This window comes from Fukomys damarensis, unplaced genomic scaffold (genome assembly GCF_012274545.1).
Source record: "Fukomys damarensis isolate Sample0158 unplaced genomic scaffold, DMR_v1.0_HiC HiC_scaffold_4, whole genome shotgun sequence".
Lineage (NCBI taxonomy): Eukaryota > Metazoa > Chordata > Mammalia > Rodentia > Bathyergidae > Fukomys > Fukomys damarensis.
This window is the reverse complement of record NW_022900916.1, coordinates 67,414,411-67,436,668: the sequence shown is the minus strand read 5'-3', so window position 1 is coordinate 67,436,668 and position 22,258 is coordinate 67,414,411. Positions and strand designations below refer to the sequence as shown.

The following is a 22,258-nucleotide window of genomic DNA, read 5'->3' as shown; positions in this document are numbered from 1 at the left end:
GTGGACTCATGAAGTCAGAGACAAGATGTATCATGACAATCTTTTAATGTAGATTTTAACACATAAATCTAGACCAGATCTGATGTATCCTGAGCCTGAGAATGAGGCTGTGCTTTTCTGTGTATTTCCTGAAGATCCCAGGTGTTGAAAACATATTTACTTGGCCAAAATGATAAGGTATGGTTCATGTATTTAGGCGATTTTAATTTCATAATAGAGACCAAAAGGAAGAATGAAAATAAAATGGTAGTGGGGGACACTAGAGGAGAGGGTATCTCGCTCCTATGGGATTTAAGGGCAGAAAACCCTTTCAGGTGGAGGAAAGGCCTTCTAGCCTGAGTGAGGGATAGGGCAGGGCAGTAGAGGACACCTGTTGGGCAGGTTGAGGCTACCCAAGACTTGAGTAGAGCGTAGGTGAGGTAGAAGGGAGATGAGGGGCCAGGAGATTTTAGGCCAGACACGGAGGGAGGGCTTGGCCAGCATGGAAGGAGCAGCAGAGGTGTGACAAGTGCGGCTGGTCACTGATGACCACAGACATCAGGGGAGGGACTGGAGAGGCCTTTGTGAGCCTCCTCAGTGGATGTGACTGGGCTGAACTTTCACATAGACTTGAAGATTCTGTAGTGAAATCAAAGAGTCTCTGTAAGGAATAACTTAGGGACATTAACTTGACAGTTTTCACACATGTTGTTTTATCATGTGTAAGCAAGTCAGATGCAGTCAAAGGCAAAAAGCAGGGAGGTGAGAGGGGGAGACAGGCTGCAGCTGGGGTGTCTGGTTGGTACATGTTGGAATAAATGGATTAGCTGGAAGCTAGTGATGAGGCCAGCCGGGCACTTCTGTCATTAACTAAGCTATTTAAGCAGTCACAGGTGTCCTTCCAGGCATGCAGATGTTTAAGACCTGGAGAGTCTAGCTGTGCATACACGTGACACACAGCTGACCTCTGCTGCCGTTAGGCCACGATATCCTGCTTTTCTTGGTAGCACTTCTGGTTCTTGATCTGATATTTTCCAGAAGTTTTGGTTCTTCCTGGATTATCCTGTCATCACTCCTGTTCCTTAGGAAGAAAAATACTGTTGCTTATTCTGACCCAGCTGGGAGAGCTGAGACTGCCTCCGTGCGTTCTGGCCTCCGTCTTCTCATGTGTCCAATGAGCAGACTGGGGCTCAGCTGTGCATTTGTGTGTATCCCATGGCCTCACACAAGGAGTGTGGGCTTTGGACGTAAACAGACTTGTGTTTAGATCTCACTTCTGCCACTTACTAGCTCTGTGGCCTTTGAGCTCCGGCTGTAGCTTCATTGTCACCTGTCTCATGCAATGCCATATTGTTGAGCACATTAGCTACTGATGACTGGCCGCTGCTGCTCTGGTACTGCTACTCCTCTGAAACTGGGGAAGCTGTTTGAATACCAGCTGGAGGCACAACCCTCTGTCTTTGATTTCTGTTCACCTTGGGATGGGTGCTTACTTCCTATGCTGCTCCAAGCCTTTCCATGAAGACAGAGATCCTGGGTCTGCCTCTCTTGGACCAGCACAGCTGGCCCTGCTTTCAGCTGGCATTGCAAGGGCCTGATCCTGTTTCCTGGTAGGGGTGGTTTCTCCTTCCATTTTTACTTCCTGGGCCGTGGGCTCTGGGAGGCCTAACGGTTGCTGCCTATGGATTCCCCAGGGTGTTTTAGGTGATGAATGTGCTGCTGGTTGTCAGCTGGCTTAGGGCCACTGATCGAGTTGGAAAGCTTTGGCTCAGAGATCTGCTGTCTGGGAACAGAGCCCAAAAACAGAAACCCCAAGTTTCCTACCAACTTCGGATCCCAGGGGATCCCCAACAGACTTAGTCATCTGTTAACAAGCTTCTCTTTAACTGCATGTTATCCAAGGACTTTCAGCTCCAGGGTATTGGAGCATGTGGTTGCTGCGCTTGGTTCATGGAAAACACTGGGTGGACTGGGAGATTCCGTGGCTCACTGCTGCTTTCATTCAGAGATGCTTTAATCTCACAACTGTTTTATGCCGTCTTGTACCAGGCACTGGGGAGATGAAGCAGGCTCCGATGGCACTCCCTACCCCTCTGGCCCCAGCAGTGTGGAATTATGTGAGGGGAGTAAAGGTAGTCCCGAGTAAGTTTCCCTTTTGGATTTGCAATTCTAAAGGAATAATAATATAAAGAACTCAGACTTGCTCTCTACACTGGTGCCTGTTTCACTTTAGTGAGTACATGAGTTACCAGGACAGCTTGTTAAAATGGGAGTTCTGATTTTTCTCTAGGTCTTGGGTGGGCCTGTTTCCCATTTTTAATGGTTCCCAGGTGAGACTGTGCTGCAGACCCACAGACCACACTTGAAATAATAAGGTTAGACCTGTAGTTCTCAACCCTCACTGCACATTAAAGTCAGCAGGGGGCATTTAAAAAATATGCCAGTAGTGTGGGTCCTTGGATCCTGCTGCACACCCAATTAAATAAGAATCTGAATTTTCACCAAAATTTGTATATGAATATTTACAGCAGCATTATTCATCATAGCTAAAAAGTGGGAACAACCCAGGTGCCCAAAAGGAGCAAACCACCTCTGGCCCAGGAAAGAGAATGAGGGTTTTGCCGTACCCACAGATACCATTAAAACACAGTTCCAGTTGGACACAGCTGGAGGCAGGGCGAGGAACTCTGCTGGGGATGGGATCGAAGCGGTGAACAGTTAAGAGTGGCTTTGCACAGTCAACACCTGGTGAGCGTTCTTGGCCCTGCCCCCACTGCCACAACTGCAGAAGAAGAGCTGGCCGGGGACACCATGTAGGGAAGGGCTCAGTGTTCAGACCTGGGTCCCAGGTGGCTCCAAGCCATGCTCCACACGGTCAAGTTCCAGAGTGGGTGAGGGAAGGACAGCCAAGGGAGACAGCTAGCTGGAGTTTGGAGGGCGGGCTGGAGGAGTCCTGCGGAGGGGCTGGAGCTGGTGAACACGGACCTGGCCTATGTGGTCAGAGGCCAGGTTCGGCCTGAGTTACACAGGACTGGAAGGTCACAGCGGTGCCCTGAGCCCACTGTATGTGGATGTCTGCACCCAGCACCATCTTGGGGGTGGACTGCCACCTTAGACTTCAAGCATGGAGAGAGACAGCTTGGTTTGAGCTCTGCTCCTTATTCCTAGGTTGCAGAAAAGAGCCATGATCCAGAACAATAGAAAACTTTTTTTTTTGCTGTTTTCCTCCTTCTGTTCATCTTACCCATTTTATCCCATTAGTTCCCCTTTTTTCTTTCTAAGTGTGTGTACGCACTTCTCTTCCTCTTGCCGTTTTCTTACAGTATGGTTTACAGAAGGCAAAAGAATTCTCCCTTGTCCTTTTTTATTCCTTCTACTTTACTTATATCCACATCTGTTTGTTTTATTTCTTTCTCCTGTTTCATGTCCTTTCGTCTTTTTTTTCTTCTCCCCCCCCTTTTCATTTGTCTTGCTTTAACTTTTCCCCTAATATTTGTATTAGTCATAGAATCCTTTCTCATCCCCATTTTTCACTACCAATTTTATACTCAGTTTCTAAATATATAACAGACCTCTATTATCATTCGGGTCCTTTGCCCTCTTCCTCTTTCCTTCTTCCAACTTAAAGAAAACACCTTTTTATCTCCCTGCCCCCTGTATTACTTGATCCTGCACCCTGTGGGCTTCAGATAATTGATTCTATAAAATTAGCATTGAATGCTTTTCTTTTTTCTACCATAAGAGGAGACATAGCTATCACATTTAGTACATATTAGCTGTGGGGCAACACTTGAACTGTTATGATGCTTGTAACTGTGGATTTCTTCTCTAGGATAAAGAGAGATCCAAAACTGGGTCTCCTGGCATGCTCTCAACCAGCCCCGATAGACGCCACTGTAACTGATTAGTCTGTTCTACATAGCTGATTTAATTGCACAGAAATACTCCTGACTCAATGCACAGTTCTGTGCCACTGAGTCTGTTGGCCGATTTCACCATCACACCCAGGGAAAGGGACAGCAAGAGTCCCTAGGACAAGAACTCGGGTTGGACCAGATTCTGCAAGAATTCCCGCAACCCGGCAGAAAGAAGCCCTGAGTGAGAGTTAGCTCAGTATGGCAGTAGAAGACTCAGGGGAGTTACTGGGGTGCGAGCACTCGGACTCTGGGAAGGAGAGAGAAACATACAGGTAGAGGGTTAGTGGAATGTTTAATTTAATCCACATTCCCATCAGATATCTCATAGGTTTGAGTTTTTGTTTGTTTCCTGATTTATTTAGTAGTGTAGAGTTGAGTTATGTTCTTTTATTTTTTGTGTGTTTATTAGGGTATTACTTTTGTGTGTTTTTTCTTTCACTGGCTCTGATTTAATAGGTGCCTAGATTCCCTCACTCATCTCAGCTCCCTGTCTAGTTTCTTCACCTCAAAACCCCAAAGCATTACTACTACCATATATATTTGGTTTTTTTCCAAGAACATAAACTCCTCCTCCCAAGTTTTTAATTCCCATACTTAGCTCCCCACAGTCACTCCTGTCTTCTCTAGCATTAACTCTTGATCTTCCCCATCCTAAGCCTTGGCTCTCCCATATCTTACCAAGCCTGTTGTCTTCTCTTATCAGCAGCTTCTGAAACCACATAGCTTTCCTCGATCACAAAGCACATCTCCTTCCTCCCATATCTTGCCCTTGCCCCACAGATATCCTCTGAAAACTGGAAATACCTACCCTTCACCCAACTAAAATTACTTCCATAGAATCAGAAGCCATGTCAGACCTGTCTTCTCCTCTATCACTATCCTCTTTTTTGTTTGTTTGTTTCAGTACTGGGGATCGAACTCAGGACCTGGTACTTGCCCGGCAGGCGCAGCACCACTGAGCTAAATCCTTGGCCCTCACTGTCTCCCTCTTACAAACCTTTCCCTTAGTATCTTATACCCTCACCCACCCACCTTTTATTCTCCTCCCTACCTCACTGCAGAACGATCACAAATAAGTGGTTATAATGTGCATAGAGAGAGACAGTAGGAGGGAGTGTAACAGCAGAGACTACTACGGGGAAGGGTTGTCTGATTAAGTCTGCTGGTGCTGTTGGAACCGAAAGTAATTCTTCTAGCAGCATGTAGGACAGAGTCCAAATAAGTTAAAGTAAATAACAGAAAGAGTAAATACTTGCATTTGAGCATACAAAGCTGAAAAATTAGAGAAGAAACATCCTACTGAAAATCTCCATATAAACCACAAACTCTCCTCGCTTTTCTAATCCTCAACCTGCAGTAATGCTCCAAAAAGGAGGGGAAGAAAGGGCATATGGTGTATGTATATATGAAAAGATATATATGTATGTATATATAGACATATATACACATATCTACATACATGTATGTACGCACTCATACACAGAAACACAGATATACATACAAGCATGGGGAAGCGAGGCAACAGAACATTCCTGAGTTCTTCCAACTCCCCTACGGCAGAGCAAAGGGGCCACAAAGGGTAAGAAAAACAAATACTAGGTAGCAGAAATATATGAAAAGTTCTCGGAAGGGATGAAGGCAACAGATGAGCTTAAAGAGGAAATGAACCAAAAGTTCACAGCAATTTCACTGAATATGCCTACAGTAAATTTCAGGGAAATGGTTAAAAATCTGGATGAGCTCACCAAAACTGTTCAAAATTTGAATGACAGATTCGACAAAGATATGGAATCCTTGAAAAAAAATGTCAGACAGAAATTAAAAACTGTATAGAATTCATAAATTTTAGAAATGACCAATATGAAGACAGTATCTGAAATTCAGGACAAATAGTGAATTATGTTTAAGTGCTCGAAGAACTCACTGAGAAAATAAGAGAAGACTATCCATCTGCTACTAGATTATAAGAAAAAGACTGACCTAAGGCAAATTGGAGTTAGAGAAAATCTAGAAGATAGCACAGATGAATTTACTAGCATGTTTACAGAAATCATAGAAGAAAATTTTCCAAATATAAGAAGAGAATTTAAAATGCAAGTGATGCTTATAGAACACCAAATATGATGAAAAAAAGCTCACCAAAGCATATCATTAATAAATTACCAGATAGCTAGCAAAAAGATAGAATTTTTAAAGCAAGCAGAGAAAAAATTTTAAATCACATATAAAAGTTAACCAATTAGAATCACAGCAATCTTCTCAACACAAACCCTAAATGCTCACATTAGGAAAACAGAGCAAGTACAAATAAATAACCTCATGAGAAATTTTAACATACTTGCAAAAGAACAACAAATCAGCCCCAAACCATACTTATGGAGGGAAATTATAGATATGAGAATGGAAATCAATGAAATTGAGACTTAAAAAACAGTAAAAATAAAACAAAAAACCCCAAATGAATTAAAGAATTGCTTATTTTGAAAGAATAAATAAAACAGATAAGCCTCTAGTCAGGGGTACCAAGAGAAAGAGAAAAAATGCTCACATCAATACCGTTAGAAATGGAAAAGGTTCAAACACAGCAGACACTGTGGAAATCCAGAAAATAGTAACTACCTAAAAATTATATTCCAAAAATTAGCAAATTTTAAAGAAATGGACAGATTCCTAGACACACACAACTTACCAAAATTAACCCAAGAAGACATAAATATGCTTAACAAGCAATGAAATTGACACAGTAATAAAGAACCTACCAGTTAAAAAAAGCCCAAGACCTGCTGGATTCACTGCTGAATTCTGCAAAACCATTAAGGGAACTATGTCATCAACACTTAAGCCCTCAAAGAAATAGAAAAGGATGGAGTGATCCCAAACTCATTTATAGAAACCAGTATCACTCTGATCTCAAAATTGGATAAAGACCCAACTAAAAAATGAAAACTCTATGCCAGTCTCTTTAATTAAATGAATTAAAAAAAACTTCAGCAAGATATTAGCAAACAGAATGCAGCACCCCATCAAAAAGGTCATATATCACAATGAAGTAGGTTTCATCCTAGAGCTGTGAGGATGGTTCAACATACGTAAGTAAATAAATGAAATACATTACATAAACAGAAGCAAGGTGAAAACCCATGTGATCGTATCAATAGACAAGAAAAGGGCTTTCAATAAAGTCCAACACCCATTTCTAATAAAAACCCTGAAGAAAAAAGGAATACAAGGACCATAGTTGACTATGATAAAAGTTATATATGACAAAGGTCGGGGATTTAGCTCATTGGTTCTGCTGCCTGCCCCACAAGCACAAGCAAGATCCTGAGTTCAATCCCTGGTACAAAAAAACAAAAACAAACAAGTTTTATATATATGACAAACCAATAGCCACCATCATGCTAAATTAGGAAAACCTAAAAGCATTCCTCCTAAAGTCAGGAACAAGACAAGAATGTCCCACTGTCACCTCTTATATTCAACATAGTACTTGAAAATTAGCCAACGAAATTAGGCAAGAGAAAGAAATAAAAGGGGTACATATTGGGAATGAAGAACTCAAATTATTACTATATGCAGATGACACAATACATAGAAGACTCAAAGAATCCCACCAAAAACTTTTAGAATTAGAAGTATGCAGTGTAGCAGGATATAAGATCAACAGTAAAAAATCATTAGCATTTGTGTACACCATAGGGAAGTCAATGAGAAGGAAATTATGAAAACAGTACCATTCATAGAAGCTTCAAGAAAAATGAAATACCTAGGAATTAACCCAAAGGACTGAATGACCTCTACAAAGACTACTCTGAAAAAGAAAATAGAAGAGGACATAAGAAAATTGAAAGATATCTCCTGCTCCTGGATAGGTTACACCAATATTGTCAAAATGGCCATACTCCCAAAACTGTTACACAAAGTCAATGCAGTACCAGTCAAAATACTCACAGCGTACTTACAGAACTGGAGAGAGCAAGTCCAAGCTTCACATGGAGCCAGAAGAGACCTAGAAAAGCGAAAGCAATTTTAGGCAAAAAGAGTAAAGCAGGAAGCAGAGTAATTCTTGACCTCAAGCTATACTACAAAGCAATAGTGATAAAAATAGCATGGTACTGGAATAAAACAGATACATGGATCACTGGGACAGAACAGAGGATACAGAAACATCCCCAGATACATTCAGCTATTTGAACTTTGAGAAAGGGATCAGAAGCATATGTTGGATAAAAGACAGCCTGTTCAACCAGTGGTACTGGGAAAACTGCTTCTCTGTTGGCAGAATGTTGAAATTGGACCTTTATAACTCTCACCATATATTACATTAAAATCAAAATGGATCAAAGATCTAGACATTAAAACAGAAACATTAAGCCTACTGGAAGATAAAATAGGTAAAACAGTAATAGACATAGGTGTAAGAAAGGATTTCTGAACAGAATCTCAGTTGCATAAGAAATAACAGCAAGAATTAACAAATAAAGTTATATCATCTTTTGCACAGCATAAGAATCAATCAAGTGAAGAGACAACTTACGGAATGGGGAAATTTTTTTGTCAGCTACACCTCACACAGAGAACTAATGTACAAAAGAACTCAAAAAAATTAAACCACCTAAAATTAAAGATCCAGTTAAGGAAAGAGCAAGAGAAATGAACAGACACTTCACAGAGGAAGAAATGCAAGTGATTAATGAGTGTATGAAAAAAGGTTTAACATTTCTGGTCATTAGAGAAACGCAAATTAAAACCACCCTAAAGCTCTGTTTTACTCCTGAAAGAATGGCCGTCGTGAAGAGCTCAAACGATAACGCATGCTGGTAAGGCTGTAGTGGAGAAGGAACCCATGTTCACTGTTGGTGGGAATGTGAACTAGTACAACCATCATGGAAATGAGCGTGGAGACTTCTCAGAGGACGGAATTCAGGAATTCCATTTGACCCAGCTATCCCTGTTCTAGTTATCTTCTCTGTAGACCTTAAGACGTCATATGACAACGGTACCGGCATACCAATGTTTTTAAGCACAATTTGTAATAGTTAAATCCTGGAAGGAGCCTGTATACCCATCAGTGATGAGTGAATAAAGAAAACGTGTATAATGGAATACTTGGCTATAAAGAATGACACATTCGAGATACTTACAGGAAAATGAATGCACCGGAAGATAATGTTGAGTGACATAATCCAGACGTACAAACTCGAATACCAGGCACCATCTCTCATTAGAGTGAGGCAGGGTAAAGCACAGTACAATCCAAGAGAATGATAAAGGATGGGTAGAAGGGGACAAGGGAATAGATCTCAAAGGAGCGAGGAAGGGCAGGGGGTGAGGTGAAAGGAGACGGGAAATGGGAATAAAGACTCGCCACGTTCAGGAGCCTAGCAGCTCCAGTGATACAACCGTTACATGGGATGACGTGAGCTGCGGTTGACCATACAGACGGGAATGAAAGCTGGGCGGGGAGCTGGAGCAAGAGGGAGGGCGAAGGGCAGGGAAAGGGACTGGATAGAAGAAACACGCCGTAGTGCGTGCACTTACCATTCCGCAAGATGGTTGTGAGCCTCACGTACTGCGGATATATACTAATAAGACAAAATTTAAAAAACTACAGGAGCACGAGATAGTTCGTTTGAGGGGAATGAAAAGGTTTGTGTATTGGATAATGATGATTTTTTAAAAATGATTGTTTAGATTTTGAATCATACTGGTATTTGGCATTTTGGTATTTTGGCGTTTGTATCATATCTCAATCAGCTGTTGTTCAAGAAGTTTGAAACTGGGAGGGCACTCTTGGGGCTGCTGGTAATGAGCTTCTCAGGTGGTGCTAACGTGCATCCAGGGCTTGAACACCCTGATACAGTCCTCTGTTCTCCACGCAGGGTCCCTAGGCCAGCATTGGCACCCCGGAAACCAGCTGGAAATACAGACATTGGGTCTGGGCTCTACTCCAGACTTACAGAATCTGAGACTTGTGTTTAATAAGCCTTCTGGGCGATTCTGATGCCCATTACAGTTTCACAACCTGTGTGGCGTAAGAATGATTTTTAAAATACTGCGATCAGACAAACTTGGATTCGCAGCCAGGCTCCTCAATCTGTCCTGTGACCATGGGCAATTTACTTGATCCCTTGGTGCCTAAGTATCCTTACGGAAAGTGTGGATTGCTTCATTTTGGGAGAGACCTGTGAAGATAAAATGAATTAGTATATTAGTTACACTCATTGTTCTGTGTGGTACACAGTAAGGGCTCCATAGTGACAAATGGCATTGTTAGTATTATTACTCCTGAATCCCTAAGCCAGGATTTCGATGAGACATGTATTGTTCATTCTAGAGGTGGCCTCCTACAGTATCACCCGCTGTCCCCCAGCATACAGCCTGATTTCCGTCCCCTGCCTCTGTACTAGCAGGTGCCAGAGCAGAGAGCGGGGGTTGGGGTGGGAGTGCTTCCTCAGAGGCCATCTGGGCTTCTGTGTGAGCACAGATGCTTGCACATAGCCGTGCCTCTGAGTTGGGACTCTAATGGGCACTGGAGTGAACGTGGGAGAGGCCAGCTGGAAAGAAGGCAGAGGCTGTGGAGAGTGAGATGCTGTCCTACTGAGGTTATGGATTCAGTGTGCTCAGTGGGAAGAAGGCTCTTCTCCCACGTCTGCTGAGGGTGGGACAGCCTGATAAACACAGCACTTGGAACATGTCAGCCAGAGCTGGAACCCTTTGTCTGTTTTTAGAGAACTTATCCTGGTTTCCCGGAAGTCTAGAATTAGAGATTGGCTTTGGTAGCTCAGCAGTGAGAAGGCAATGGAGAGGGTAGGAAAGTGAGGCTGAAAGCAGAAGAGGAAATGAAGGCAAGGGTGGAGGAAGGGAGGCGAGGCAACTATTACATAATGCATTTAGTCTAATGGCCCCCTCCTCAGAGTACAGTGCAACAGGTATTTGAACACTCTCCTCCTTTAAAACTGTGTGGAGGAACCAAAACCCAGAAAAGTGGTAGGATGTAGCCAAGGTCACAGAACTGGAAGCTGGTGAGAACTGGGCCTCCCTTCTTTCAGATGAAATGTCACGTCTTGGGTGATCAGAGAGAAGTTGGGGACACTGAGGTTCTCAAAGGCAGGTGGGCTGCCTTGCCTCACCTTGGAGTGCTTCATTAAAAACATCCTCCAGACCTGCTCAATCACAGTGTTAAATGACCAAACCTAAGAACGTGTTCCCTTCCTACTTCAGAAGTGACTGATGCCAGCTAAGTTTGGGACTTGGTACAATGGATTTCTGTAATTTAACCTGCCACCACTCTCATTGTCCTGTCTGTTGCCCCTCTCCTATGGTATGTTTTCCGGTCTCCAGTGGGTTGTGCTGTTTGAAATTTCAGTTTAGACTTGTTAAAATTGCATTAGAGATTTCAGATGTTCCCAGAGACTACCTGGACATGTGGGAGGGCCAGAAATGAACAGTAATGCTCACTAATATGTCAAATGATGCAAATAAGCATCCTGGGGAATCAAAGACCAGGGAGAAGCAGATGCTCTTTCTTTCCTCTCATCCTTAGCATGCTCTATAAAATGTATCTTGACCTGTTTTTCCTCGGTCATTTTGAGGTTTTGTGGAGGTGGTAGAGCAGTGAAGCCTCCCACCTAAAAGCCATCTTGCATCTTAGAAGAGGGCCATGGTCTCCAGAAGGGGGACTGGGAGGCTGAAGCTGAGACTGAGCCATTTCTCCAGCATATTCCCGTGGCTAGGAGGTTGACTCTTAACTACTGTGGAAGAATCGGGTTTACTTCTGTAAAAGGAATGCAAGGTTGAATGTGAGTTTCCAAACTCCAGTTATATCAGTCAGCTTTCCTCTTGCTGGGTGAAAATATCTGACCTTAGGAAGAGAGGTTGACTTTGTTTCATGGTTTCAGAGGGTTCAGTCCATGATCGGCTGGCTCCAAGGCAGCCGTCATGGTAGAAGGGTGGCAGAAAAAAGCTGCTCATCTTACGGCAAGTAGGAAGCAGAAAAGTCAGAAAGATCCAGATCCAGAAACATACCCTTCAAAGGTGTCCCACCGGTGATCCACCTCCAACTGGACCCCACTTCCTGACTGCATGTTCACCTCTGAACTCATCAGTGGATTATCCTAGTGATGAATCCAATGTGCCTGTGACCCAGTCACCTTCTGGAAGCCTCACCTCTGAACACACGAAACTTTTGGAGGCCGTTTTAGATTTAAGCCATAACACTAAAGGTCTTTATCATTTTCTTTTCTGCACACCACACTGCCTCAAAGTGAAAAATGTGTAGATTAAAAAAATTGGGTAGAGTAAAAAATGTGTGTCTTGGTCAATTACTGGTGCAGATTCTGGTAAAGAGAATTGAGTTATGGTGACATAGAATCCAGAGGGCATGTCCGTGGTGACCGCCCTCTTGATCCCCTGCTTAAGCGATAAATACGCAATGGGTTCTTTGTAACACAGTAGGTGACCTGTGACACCAGGAAGCTGCTTTCTGTTGCACTGTTGACACAGGCAGAGCCCAGGAAGTGCTCCCAACCCCAGAGAGCTAACGGTGCCGTGTCACTAAATCGTATCCTCTCCATCTCTCTTAAATGTAAATTGAGGAAGAGTCCTTTGTGGTCATCAGTATTGCCCAGTCCTTTTTGCAGGACCTGACCTAGTAATGAGTTATAAAGACAAGTGTGTGAGTGAGTCATGACCAGCATTCAAAAAAGAGCGAAAGGAAATAGCATTAGATGCCATTAGCGACATTATCAATTATAATACACATAGAGTAGAAAGTAACTGTTCTTTTGTGAAACTTTTCCTTCAGTGCTTGTGTGTGCCTGCTGAGTCAAAATAGAAAATGTAGGGCTGGGGATTTAGCTCAGTTGTTCCGCTGCCTGACTTGAAAGCACAAGGACCTGAGTTCGATCCCCAAGAACAAAAAAAAAAAAAAAAAGGAAAATGTATTTGTTTTTTGTAGTCAAAATATCTGATTACCACAGCTTGGCAGCATGTCCTACTTTGACTTTCCAATGTCATTACCACCTCTGCTTTGCTTTTTCTTAAAGGTATGCAAAGTCCAGTCAGATCAAGACGGTGTCAAGCAGCAAGATATTTTTTAAAGGAAGTAGATTTCGATATAGGTGGGTATGATGGTTTCATTGTGGCGATGGGCTGGAGTGAGGCCATTAACACTGGAATGTTTTGCCTGTAAATGGAGCCATGAGGCTGACGCCCCTGCATTAGTTACTTCTGCAGCCCCTGGGTTTGCCTTCCCGTTCCACTCCATTAAGCCTGTGTGCATGGGCACCCTCTACCTCTGACAACTTCCCCCATAGAGAAGAGGAGGTGTGGAGTTGAAGAGCTGGCTCAGACCATGGGGATTAAAGAACTGACATGTGTGTACCGCTCCTTCTGTGAATGTGCACATAAATTGTGTTTCTGTCTTTTGTAGTGGCAAAGTTGCCAAAGAGGTGGTGGAGGCAAGCTCCAAGATCCAGAGGGAGCCTCCTGAGGTGCACAGGTGAGTGGGGTGGTCCCTTCGGGCTCGGATGGCTTCTGGGACAGACAGAGGATTAAAAGATGGCTATTCTGTGGGTGAAGGGTGGAGCGTGAACCCAAACACCACAGATACACAAAAGCCTGGCTTTCCAAATCTTCTCTAATTTCCTTGTGTGTAATGACACCCAGCGTTAGATAAAGACACTCTTACCCCCTCTAGAAGTCACCCTCAGGTTTGGCTGGCCTGTGACGTGAGTGCTGCCTGGCTTCCTTTTGAGCTGCATGCTCTGTGTGTAGCAGTTAGGCCTGGGTGTCAGGGGACCCAGCAGACTGTGTGCCATGCCCTGGCCAAGCCCCGTGGTCCCCCTCTCTTAGAACTGCCCCATTCCTGTCTTGTTCCTCAGATGTGGCCAGATGCCAGTGGCTTGACTTCTTCTAGGCTATTTTACACAGGGAAGAGGCTCCTTTGCTGTTGGATTCTTCACTGTCAAGGGCTACCTGGATGAATGAGAGACTTGGTCATTATCTGTATAAGGGCAACATGTTTACTAAGGTGGCAATCTGTATTTAATTCTTGGGAATTGAATATTCTCTTGGCTAAGCTGGACTTCACCACAGTTTATACAAATCATTGCATATACCAAACTGCAAACGTGCTGGATACTTGAAAGCTGAACGTTCGTGCCGTAACTCCCCTCCCTTTGATAGGCAGAACCATCATAAACTACATTTTTAGGGAGTAGCCACATGCTAGTTGACACCTGTCCTTCTTTGTCATCTTTGGAACCCGGAGGTGTGTCCTTATGACTTGATTTGTCAAGAATCCATTTCAGCTAACCAGTTGGCCTGGGTGCTGCTCCTCCTTGTCCTTTGTGGTCCAAGCAGAAAGAGGCTGTGGTCCCACAGAAATGAGACTAACCCAGCCCAATGGGGGGCATCTGGATAGCATGTCTGTGGCGAAGAAGCCAGCTGACCACCATTTACAGGAGATCCTGTGCAGATACAGATTATAACTCTGCAGGCCTGTGAGATAGTCCCTCCTGCTTTCCGGAGGAAACTGTAGGGCTAGGGAGCTGGAGCCCATCGCTAGATTACCTTGGTGCAGCACCTGAATGCCGGAAGCCCTCCCATCAGTGAGACTTCTTTTATGCCCCCCTGCCTTGCCCGAAAGTGAGGTCATTCCTCAAAGTAGAAAAGAAGAAGAGGCAATAATAAAACACCCCATTTCAGTCTTTCTAGGACACTTGGGTTAGAAATAAACTCAGGGATCACTTCAGCTATTGCTTTGACTGCATTGTCAGAAAACTTAAATCTTGCACAAGTGACTTACCAGGTCTTAAGTAGTTTTGGCTGCAGACCGAAGCCTAGATCTCCAGTGTCCTGAGTCTGAGTCTTGACTTCTTTTTCTTCAGCTCTCAACACCCTAAATGCTTCAGGCATTTGCTTATAAGCTGGTAATAAGAGGCCGAACCACCCCAAGTGGCTCAACTTGGTTCTTCTTTTTCCAGTTTGATGATTTAGTATTTGATCTTTAAAAAAGAAAGAAAAGTACTCAGTGCTGGGGGAGTTCTGCTTTTTAAATAGTGTTTTTAGAGAGACACATTCGACTCTCTGAGTCTCGCAGTTACCACATGTAGGTTAATGAGAAAAGAAAATAATTTAAAAGAATACAATACTTTTTTTTGTAAATTTAAGTTTTCATAAGGAGATCAAGGTATTCTAGCTCGGGCCTCTCAAACTGGAACTTGCACAAGGACCACACGTGGAAGCTGCTAAAATCAGGCTCCGCTTCAAGCAGCCAAGTGCTCTGTGCAGGTCTGTGTTTCTCCAGCACCCAGGAGGAGGCTGTGAGGCTGCCCTTTCACCACCTTTTGAGTAGCCAGTGTGATGTATGTGGGGGTGATGGCAGCAGGCGGGTCAGAGAAAGAGCTTTTGTTCAAGGGACTAAACCACCAAATGCCAGAGGGAAATGGTATGCATAGGTTACGTTGAGGACTTAGTTCCTAGTTTTCCCTTTCTGGGGTATTCTAAAATAACGCTGGATACAAATACTGAACTAGAGGCCCTTGCGGCCCTATTTACATGCTCGCTGTTTCTCTTCACCATCTGCTTTGTGAAGATGGGAAAGGCCACTGAGTGCACACCCTCAGGATGCCCCACTGCCCCTCAGCTCTCTGGCAGTCCTGGGAAGAGTGTGGTTGATCCAGGGATGTGAGCACAGCCAACTCGGAAGGCAGGCCCACTCTCTGTCTTGGTCGTGTGTATTCCTAAAACTCCTAACAGAGCACATGCTCCACGGTAAACCAGAGTGTGCGTGTTGAATGGGCACGTGCACAAGGAATGTGGGGCGACAGCTGACTCTGTCTGAGATCTGTCCAGGATTCTTCCCCGCGGTCCAGCTCTCCCCGGAGGCAGCACAGTGCTCACAGCAGTGGTGATGGCTGGCACTTTCATGCTGCCAGTTTTTCCTGTCGACCAAGTTGCATGGTAGGAAATTGTTCCTCTTGGATAAATGTTTCATTTTCAAATTGTCTGAGCTTCTTTTTATTTTTTATTTTTATTTGTATGGCTTTGAGATACACAGTGATCATGTTCATCATGCAGAAATGCTTCTTTGATAACATCTGTTGAAAGTGACAGTAGTGAGCTCCCCTTTGGAGGTGGTTTCCAGCAATGACTATTAGTCTGGGCTGCTGACAACGAGGCCCCGACATCATCTTCCCGTATACCTGAGATTCTCCTCCTCAAAGGATGGCACGTTCGTGGACTCGCACTGCTCCTGAGGTGTGTGAGCGTAGTGATAGGCACACACAGACTGAGGATATTGTCTTGGAATCTTTTTTTCTTCAGAAAGAGGAGCAGCAGTTTGCTGACATTAGCTCACTGATCTTTATTGTTTTGTTTTGTTCTTGGTACTGGGGATTGAACTTGGGTCCTTGCCCTTGTGAGGCAGGTGGCTAAATCTCCAGCCCTGATCTTTATTGTTGACAAAATCCCCCAATAAAGCTCTATTGGGGATTAAAGTACTTTTAAAATTACAGAATGCCACACATAGGTAAAGAGATCACCTCTAATCCAAAACTGGGAAACTAGAGTCTGAAAAATGCAAGCATTTTAAAATCCTGAGTCATCCCCAGAAGTGTCTTTCTTCAAATTACACAGCCTCACTGCAATCTCACTTTCTCCCTCTGTAAAGACAGTTTGCCTTATCTGTCTCACAGATACATGAAGAACAAAGACGACGTAGCATAAAACCTAGATCAATCACCACATGTCAAAAGATTGCAAGGGGAGAATTAGGTAGGAAGGGGAAGTCGTTCAAACAAGACGGTGGGTGTGTTCATGTATTCCAGCTACTAACACAAAATCCCCCAGACCAGGCAGTTCATAAACAAGAAAAATTATTTCTTCTCACTTTAGGAGGCTGACACTGGCAGAGTTGGTATCGATGACATCTGCTTTCTCCTAAGTGGCACCTTCGCACTGATTCCTTAGATGATGGAGGCTCCCCCAGGCCTCTCATGGAACACTAATCCCGCTCACCAAGGCTTTCTCCTCATGACCTTATCCCCTCCAAAGGCCCTTTTTTATACCATTGTGTTGGAGATTAGGTTTCAACAAATGGGTTTTCGGGAAATGCAGCCACACAGATCATAGCAGTGGGAAAGGGAGAAGACTTCCACAGACCCCAGCCCGTTTTGCTTTCCCTTCCCCCCTCTGTCACTGACTGGTGCCAGGCTTGAAGGCCTATATTTTTTACAATCCAGGGAAATACCCTGCTGTATCCACCTTTGGGCTTCTCTGTGTTATGCACTTATCAGGGGAATAATGTTCCTCTTACTATGGGCTTGTGGAGAGTCTCAGGATTGTAATCTGCTGCGGGAGTCACCTGGCCCCCCTAAGGAGACCACAGCCCTGAGTCCCTGCCCATGGCCCTCAGCTTCAGCCTACAACACAGCAGCCAGAGGCTGGGAATGTAGAGCCTAGGCCCACGTCTCCTGAGTGCCCAGTGCCACGGTGGACTCAGCCTAAGAGGTCATCCCTCGTGAGCTCAGCCTGTTGCAGAACCAGACAGTTGCTGAACGTGCCGTGCTGATGGGACAAGATGTTCGTCCTGTCCTGCTACAGGGCGTCAGTAGGATGGCTGTTAGGGTTTAGTAAGATGGGCCAGTGACTTCTAGGGGACAAGAATAGCCATTTCTAGGGGACAGTCCAGCTGAGGCATGAGCAGAAACAGCCTAGAGCAATTCAGAGTCACTTTTGCAAGAATGAATAGAGAGGCTTCTTCTCCAGCAAACAGCACAGCCCATGTAAAACACAGCAACATGCTGTACTCTGCAGAGCTGGACTCACAGTCACGAATGGCCACAGGGCCAGAGTAAAACCCCTGAGAACCAAGAAGCTGAGAACCTTCCCAATAAAAGAAGGAAGTCCTCATGGTAAATTTTAGTCTCTCTTCCTCACCTTCCCTCCTTCTGTCAGTGAGGGTTTTCCTGCATCCACGTTCCTCTGTCAACTCCACTGTGCTCACTGGGACCTGCCCTGGCCTCACCTCCCCTGGGATGTCTTCCCTGGCCCTCCTGGTCCTCACAAGGGATCGAGTCCCCCGCTTTGGTGCTCCCAGGGGGCCCTCAGCCATCCGTCTCCTTCAGTAGATGTTTTCCAGTGGCAGCTGCAGCAATGGAGGAGTCTCGAGGTAAAGTGGTAGTCAAGACCAGCGCTTTAAACCAAATGGTGTGGAATTTCAAACAGGGAAGCACGTAACTGTGATTACTGTTATTGTGTAAAATGCTCATTTGGGTTGTATGTCTTCCTGTGTGTGTGTGTGTGTGTGTGTGTGTGTGTGAGAGAGAGAGAGAGAGAGAGAGAGAGAGAATACAGAAAAGTGATAGGAAATGTATTTTGCAATGTGGATCTCGAACAATGATCCAAAACTCCTGGTCTGAACAGTGAGTTGCTTAAGGGCAGGAGGGCAGCTCCCTGGAATGAGATGGACTGTCTGATGTACACATCAGTGGCAGCATAGGTGGCTCTAGAAGGAAATAATGAAGGGCTCCAGGTGGCGCAGGTCTCATACACTTCCTTCCCAGCCGGTGCCAGCTGTGAGCTTCTGACTGAAGGTGCTGAACAGAGTCCTGCTCCTCTTCCCCCACCCTACACCTCAGAGACACGTTCAGGCTCGAAGGCCAGTCCTCCAGCCAGCCTGGGGGGCCTCAGACATTCTGAAATGGAAGCTTATGTCAGGTCTGGAGCGCATCCAGGTTACTAACGCTTCAAACCTGAACGCCCTTTGACAAGATGCCGAGTGAGCCACTGTAAGGCACCCAGGCAGGTTAGGTCAGCCTCCATCTGGGAGAGGCTTAGCAAGATGGAGCTAAATTTGTCACCAGTAACTATGGAGGGGCAGAGGGGACAAATGTAGTGAGTTGTGAAGGAAGAGAGAGTGATAGGAGAAAGAGACAGAAGTCGGGAGAGAGTGAGTTGGCTGTGAGGAGCAGTCCGAGGAGGAGGAAAGGAGACGTCTGACACCACATCCAAAGGATCGGTTGTTGAGTCTGACAGGAAGCGGTGGAGAAGAGGGTGCCAGACCTCCCCGCATCCCCTCTGCTCTGTCTGTCGGGGAAGACTTCCTGCGGCGGGCGTGCGGACGGGTTCCCAGTCACAGCCCGTCATTCTGTGGGGACACTGCACAGCTTCCTTGCCATCTGCTGCCTGCCACAGTTGCTCGTGAGCATGCGCCTTTCCAAAGGAGAAACCGAGCTGGAATGCTAAGCACTGGGTGTTCTGCAGCACAGTATCTGTGCCACCCTGGCGGGATGTTGGTGGTGGTCCCTTACGCTCAGCCACACCCTTCTTAACCTTTCTGGGCATCTGCTCCAGCTACATCTCACTGCCACGTCTGTTTCGGTATCTTTCCAAGATGCTGTGTTGTGACCCAGCATGCCTGAGTCTGCGGACGTTTGAGAACTCCGTTTTCTTTGTCTGGGCTGCATCAGGACTTGTGGACATTAACTAGGACCTTGAGTGAGAAGGGCCGTGTCCTGAGCGTTGCATCCTCTTTACTCTGACTTAACCCACTTAGTGTGTTCAGAGGCAGTTCCCACACTGGTAGCCCCTGCGAGGGAGGCCGGTGACCTCGGTGGACACTGACTCCTTCTGGCTGTGTCTGTTTGCAGAGCCAACATCACTCAGAGCCGCAGCTCCCACTCCTTGAACAAGCAGCTCATCATCAACATGGAGCCCCTGCAGCCCCTGCTCCCTTCCCCCACCGAGCAGGACGAGGCGCTTCCCCTGGGTGAGGGTAAGTTGGCTACTTCTCCCCAGGCCAGTGAGGCCATTCTAAATGCACTGGTCATGTGCCAGGCAGGGGCCAGAGTGAGGCATAAACTGCTTTTTTTTTTGTTTGGTTTTTTTGGTTTTGGGGGGCGTTTTGAGATAGGGTCTCACTACGTAGTTGAGACTGACCTGGAACTTACCATGTAGCCCAGGCTGGTCTCGAACTCACAGCGATTCGAGGGCTGGGATTACAGGTGTGTGCGCCACCACAGCCGGCTTATAAACTATATTTTTAACAAATAAACTTTGTTTTGTGCAGCTAGAAGGCTGCATGACCGTGGGAATTCACTGTCCTTCTAGAAGGTTCACGTGTCAAAAGTATTTCTAAACTTACGTGTGACAGCAGCAGCATCAGTGATGCCCGAGTGGCTTGGTAAAGCCAGACTTGGATCCTCACGATACATCTGTATCGTATAATGTGCACATGAATACAGAGGTGCAGGGAGGGGGATTAAGAAGAATTAAGAGGTGCCGAATAAATGTATCAAGTCTGCATGATGAATGTCATTGTGTAAGACACACACGTACCAAATTCAGTAAAATGAAAGTGCAGTCCTCAGGCACACTGGCTACATTTGGCTCCACTGTTAGCAGCCACACGCGGCTAATGGCTGCTACAGCGGAAGAGGAGACTGAAAGCATTTCCCTCTCACTGAAGCCCTACTGGGAGATGCTTTCCGCTTCGGTTGCACTGGTGGGATTGTGAGGAATTCTTCGCGAGTACTATGTCATCTTCCTCCGTCTCAGTAGTTCTCCAGCCTCTTGTCTCCTCTTCCACGGGTCCCTCGTCTGACAGTTTTGATGTGGGTAAATGGACGAGAGCGGGCGTGTGCGGGGTGGCACGGCCGTGGGCGGTGGCGCCCTCTTCAGCTCAGGAGTTGTTCTGTTTCTAAAGCCTGTGTGCTGTGGGCCGCCCCTCCCTCCCTGCCTCCCCTCCCTCTTGCCGCCTTTCCCTTCCTCCTTCCGTCCCTGTCTTCCTTTCCTAAGGACTTTGCTTCCGTCAGAGAATCTTACCACTGTCTCACACTCCTGTTGATTTAATAGTAAACTGAAAGCAAATACACACAGAGTAGATTTGCTGGAACCCAGCATACAGACACACCATTCTTTCTGTAACTTTATGTGATCTTTTAAATTTATCATTGAAAATCTGGACACTGGGCATCTTCAGGAAGCTGAGCCTTCTTGTCCCCGAGAGACCACCCCTCAGCTTCAAGTCCAGGGTTCCTTCCATAGGAGAAAACTTTTCCGTTCACAGTAAACATTGGGCCTGGCAGACAGATGCCCAGAGAGAGGCAGTAGCAGTCAGTTCAGTTGTGCTGTGAAGGATTTTACTAGATTTTCCCTGAAGGGACACCTGGATGGGATACCCGTAATCAGTGCATACCAGCAAAGTGTGAAATGGAGGTGGGTGTCTGCGGCTTGGCCATAGGAGCAGTGACTGTGAGTATAGTCTTGTTATAATGAACAGTGCTGTCTGTCCTAAAACCTCTCTCTGTAAATTCATTGCTATGTTAATTTCCTTAATGGGCCTCCAGATCCATTGTACTTGTCTGCTTTTGTGTGTTTTTCAAGTAAAAGAAAGGTGGCTCTTATTTCTGATCACAAATGCTTATTGTTCTGCGTGAAAATCACTCTATAGAAGGCCAAGGCCATCCTGAGTTTGAACGAAGGAGGGTGTAACTACTGGAAAGGAGATGGGAGAAGGGACACTTCACTCACGAAATTGTGACTCTGCGTTGTCTGAGAAGGGAGTAAATCTGGAAGGCCAGACAGATGGAGCAGGCGGGCGGGGAGTTCCCAGAATCCCGGACCATATGAAGGGCACCAAGGCAAGCTTTATGCAACCCTTCACCCCGTTCACCGAGGTTCCTTCCTTTTTGCCTCATCTTCCACGTAACAGCTGTGTGCACGGTCGACAGACCATTATAGTTAAATGAAATCACATTTTTAAACCTCGTCATATGGTTATCCATACTGCTTTTTCAGCTTTCCCAGTTGTTCGAAAGAACCATTTTAAATTTTCTCATCAGCCTCAAAGCCAGAGTTCTAGGTCTTAGCCTTACAAGTTCAAAAGGCTCCATTAATGTCCAGACTTGTTTTCTCCAGATGTCATACCTTACAGGGCATCTCTGTGAGTTTTAAAGATAAGGAACATCATAACACCTGTCAGGATATATACTTAATTTAAAAATAAGACAAATGGCCGGGCACGGTGGCGCACGCCTGTAATCCCAGCACTCGGGAGGCTGAGGCAGGAGGATCGCTGTGAGTTCGAGGCCAGCCTGGGCCACATAATGAGTTCCAGGTCAGTCTCAACGACACAGTGAGACCCTGCCTCAAAAAATAAAAACAAATTAAAATTAAAATTAAAAAAAATAAGACAAATGGAAATAAAGGTACGGTTAACTGTTCGCTTAATAGCCTGACGTTCCCAATCCAATGCAAGAGCAAAATCATCTTAAGAGCCGTGAAATCACAGTAAGAAGCAGGTCCTGCCTCTGCTGATGGAATCGTGTGCTCCCTTGGCTGCGTAGGGGGCGCCT

The 22,258-nt window shown here is 45.4% G+C and overlaps 1 protein-coding gene across 2 annotated transcripts in view; it reads left to right on the top strand.

Annotated features, from left to right (window-relative positions):
* Frmd3 (FERM domain containing 3) overlaps positions 1-22,258 on the top strand; it is a 129,692-nt gene that overhangs the window by 72,448 nt on the left and 34,986 nt on the right. For both annotated transcript variants that reach the window (XM_019208771.2, XM_010632903.2), the window contains exons 11-13: positions 12,944-13,018; positions 13,330-13,398; positions 19,553-19,677. In XM_019208771.2, the coding sequence (XP_019064316.1) occupies positions 12,944-13,018; positions 13,330-13,398; positions 19,553-19,677 (269 nt within the window). The remainder of the gene's footprint in view (positions 1-12,943; positions 13,019-13,329; positions 13,399-19,552; positions 19,678-22,258) is intronic.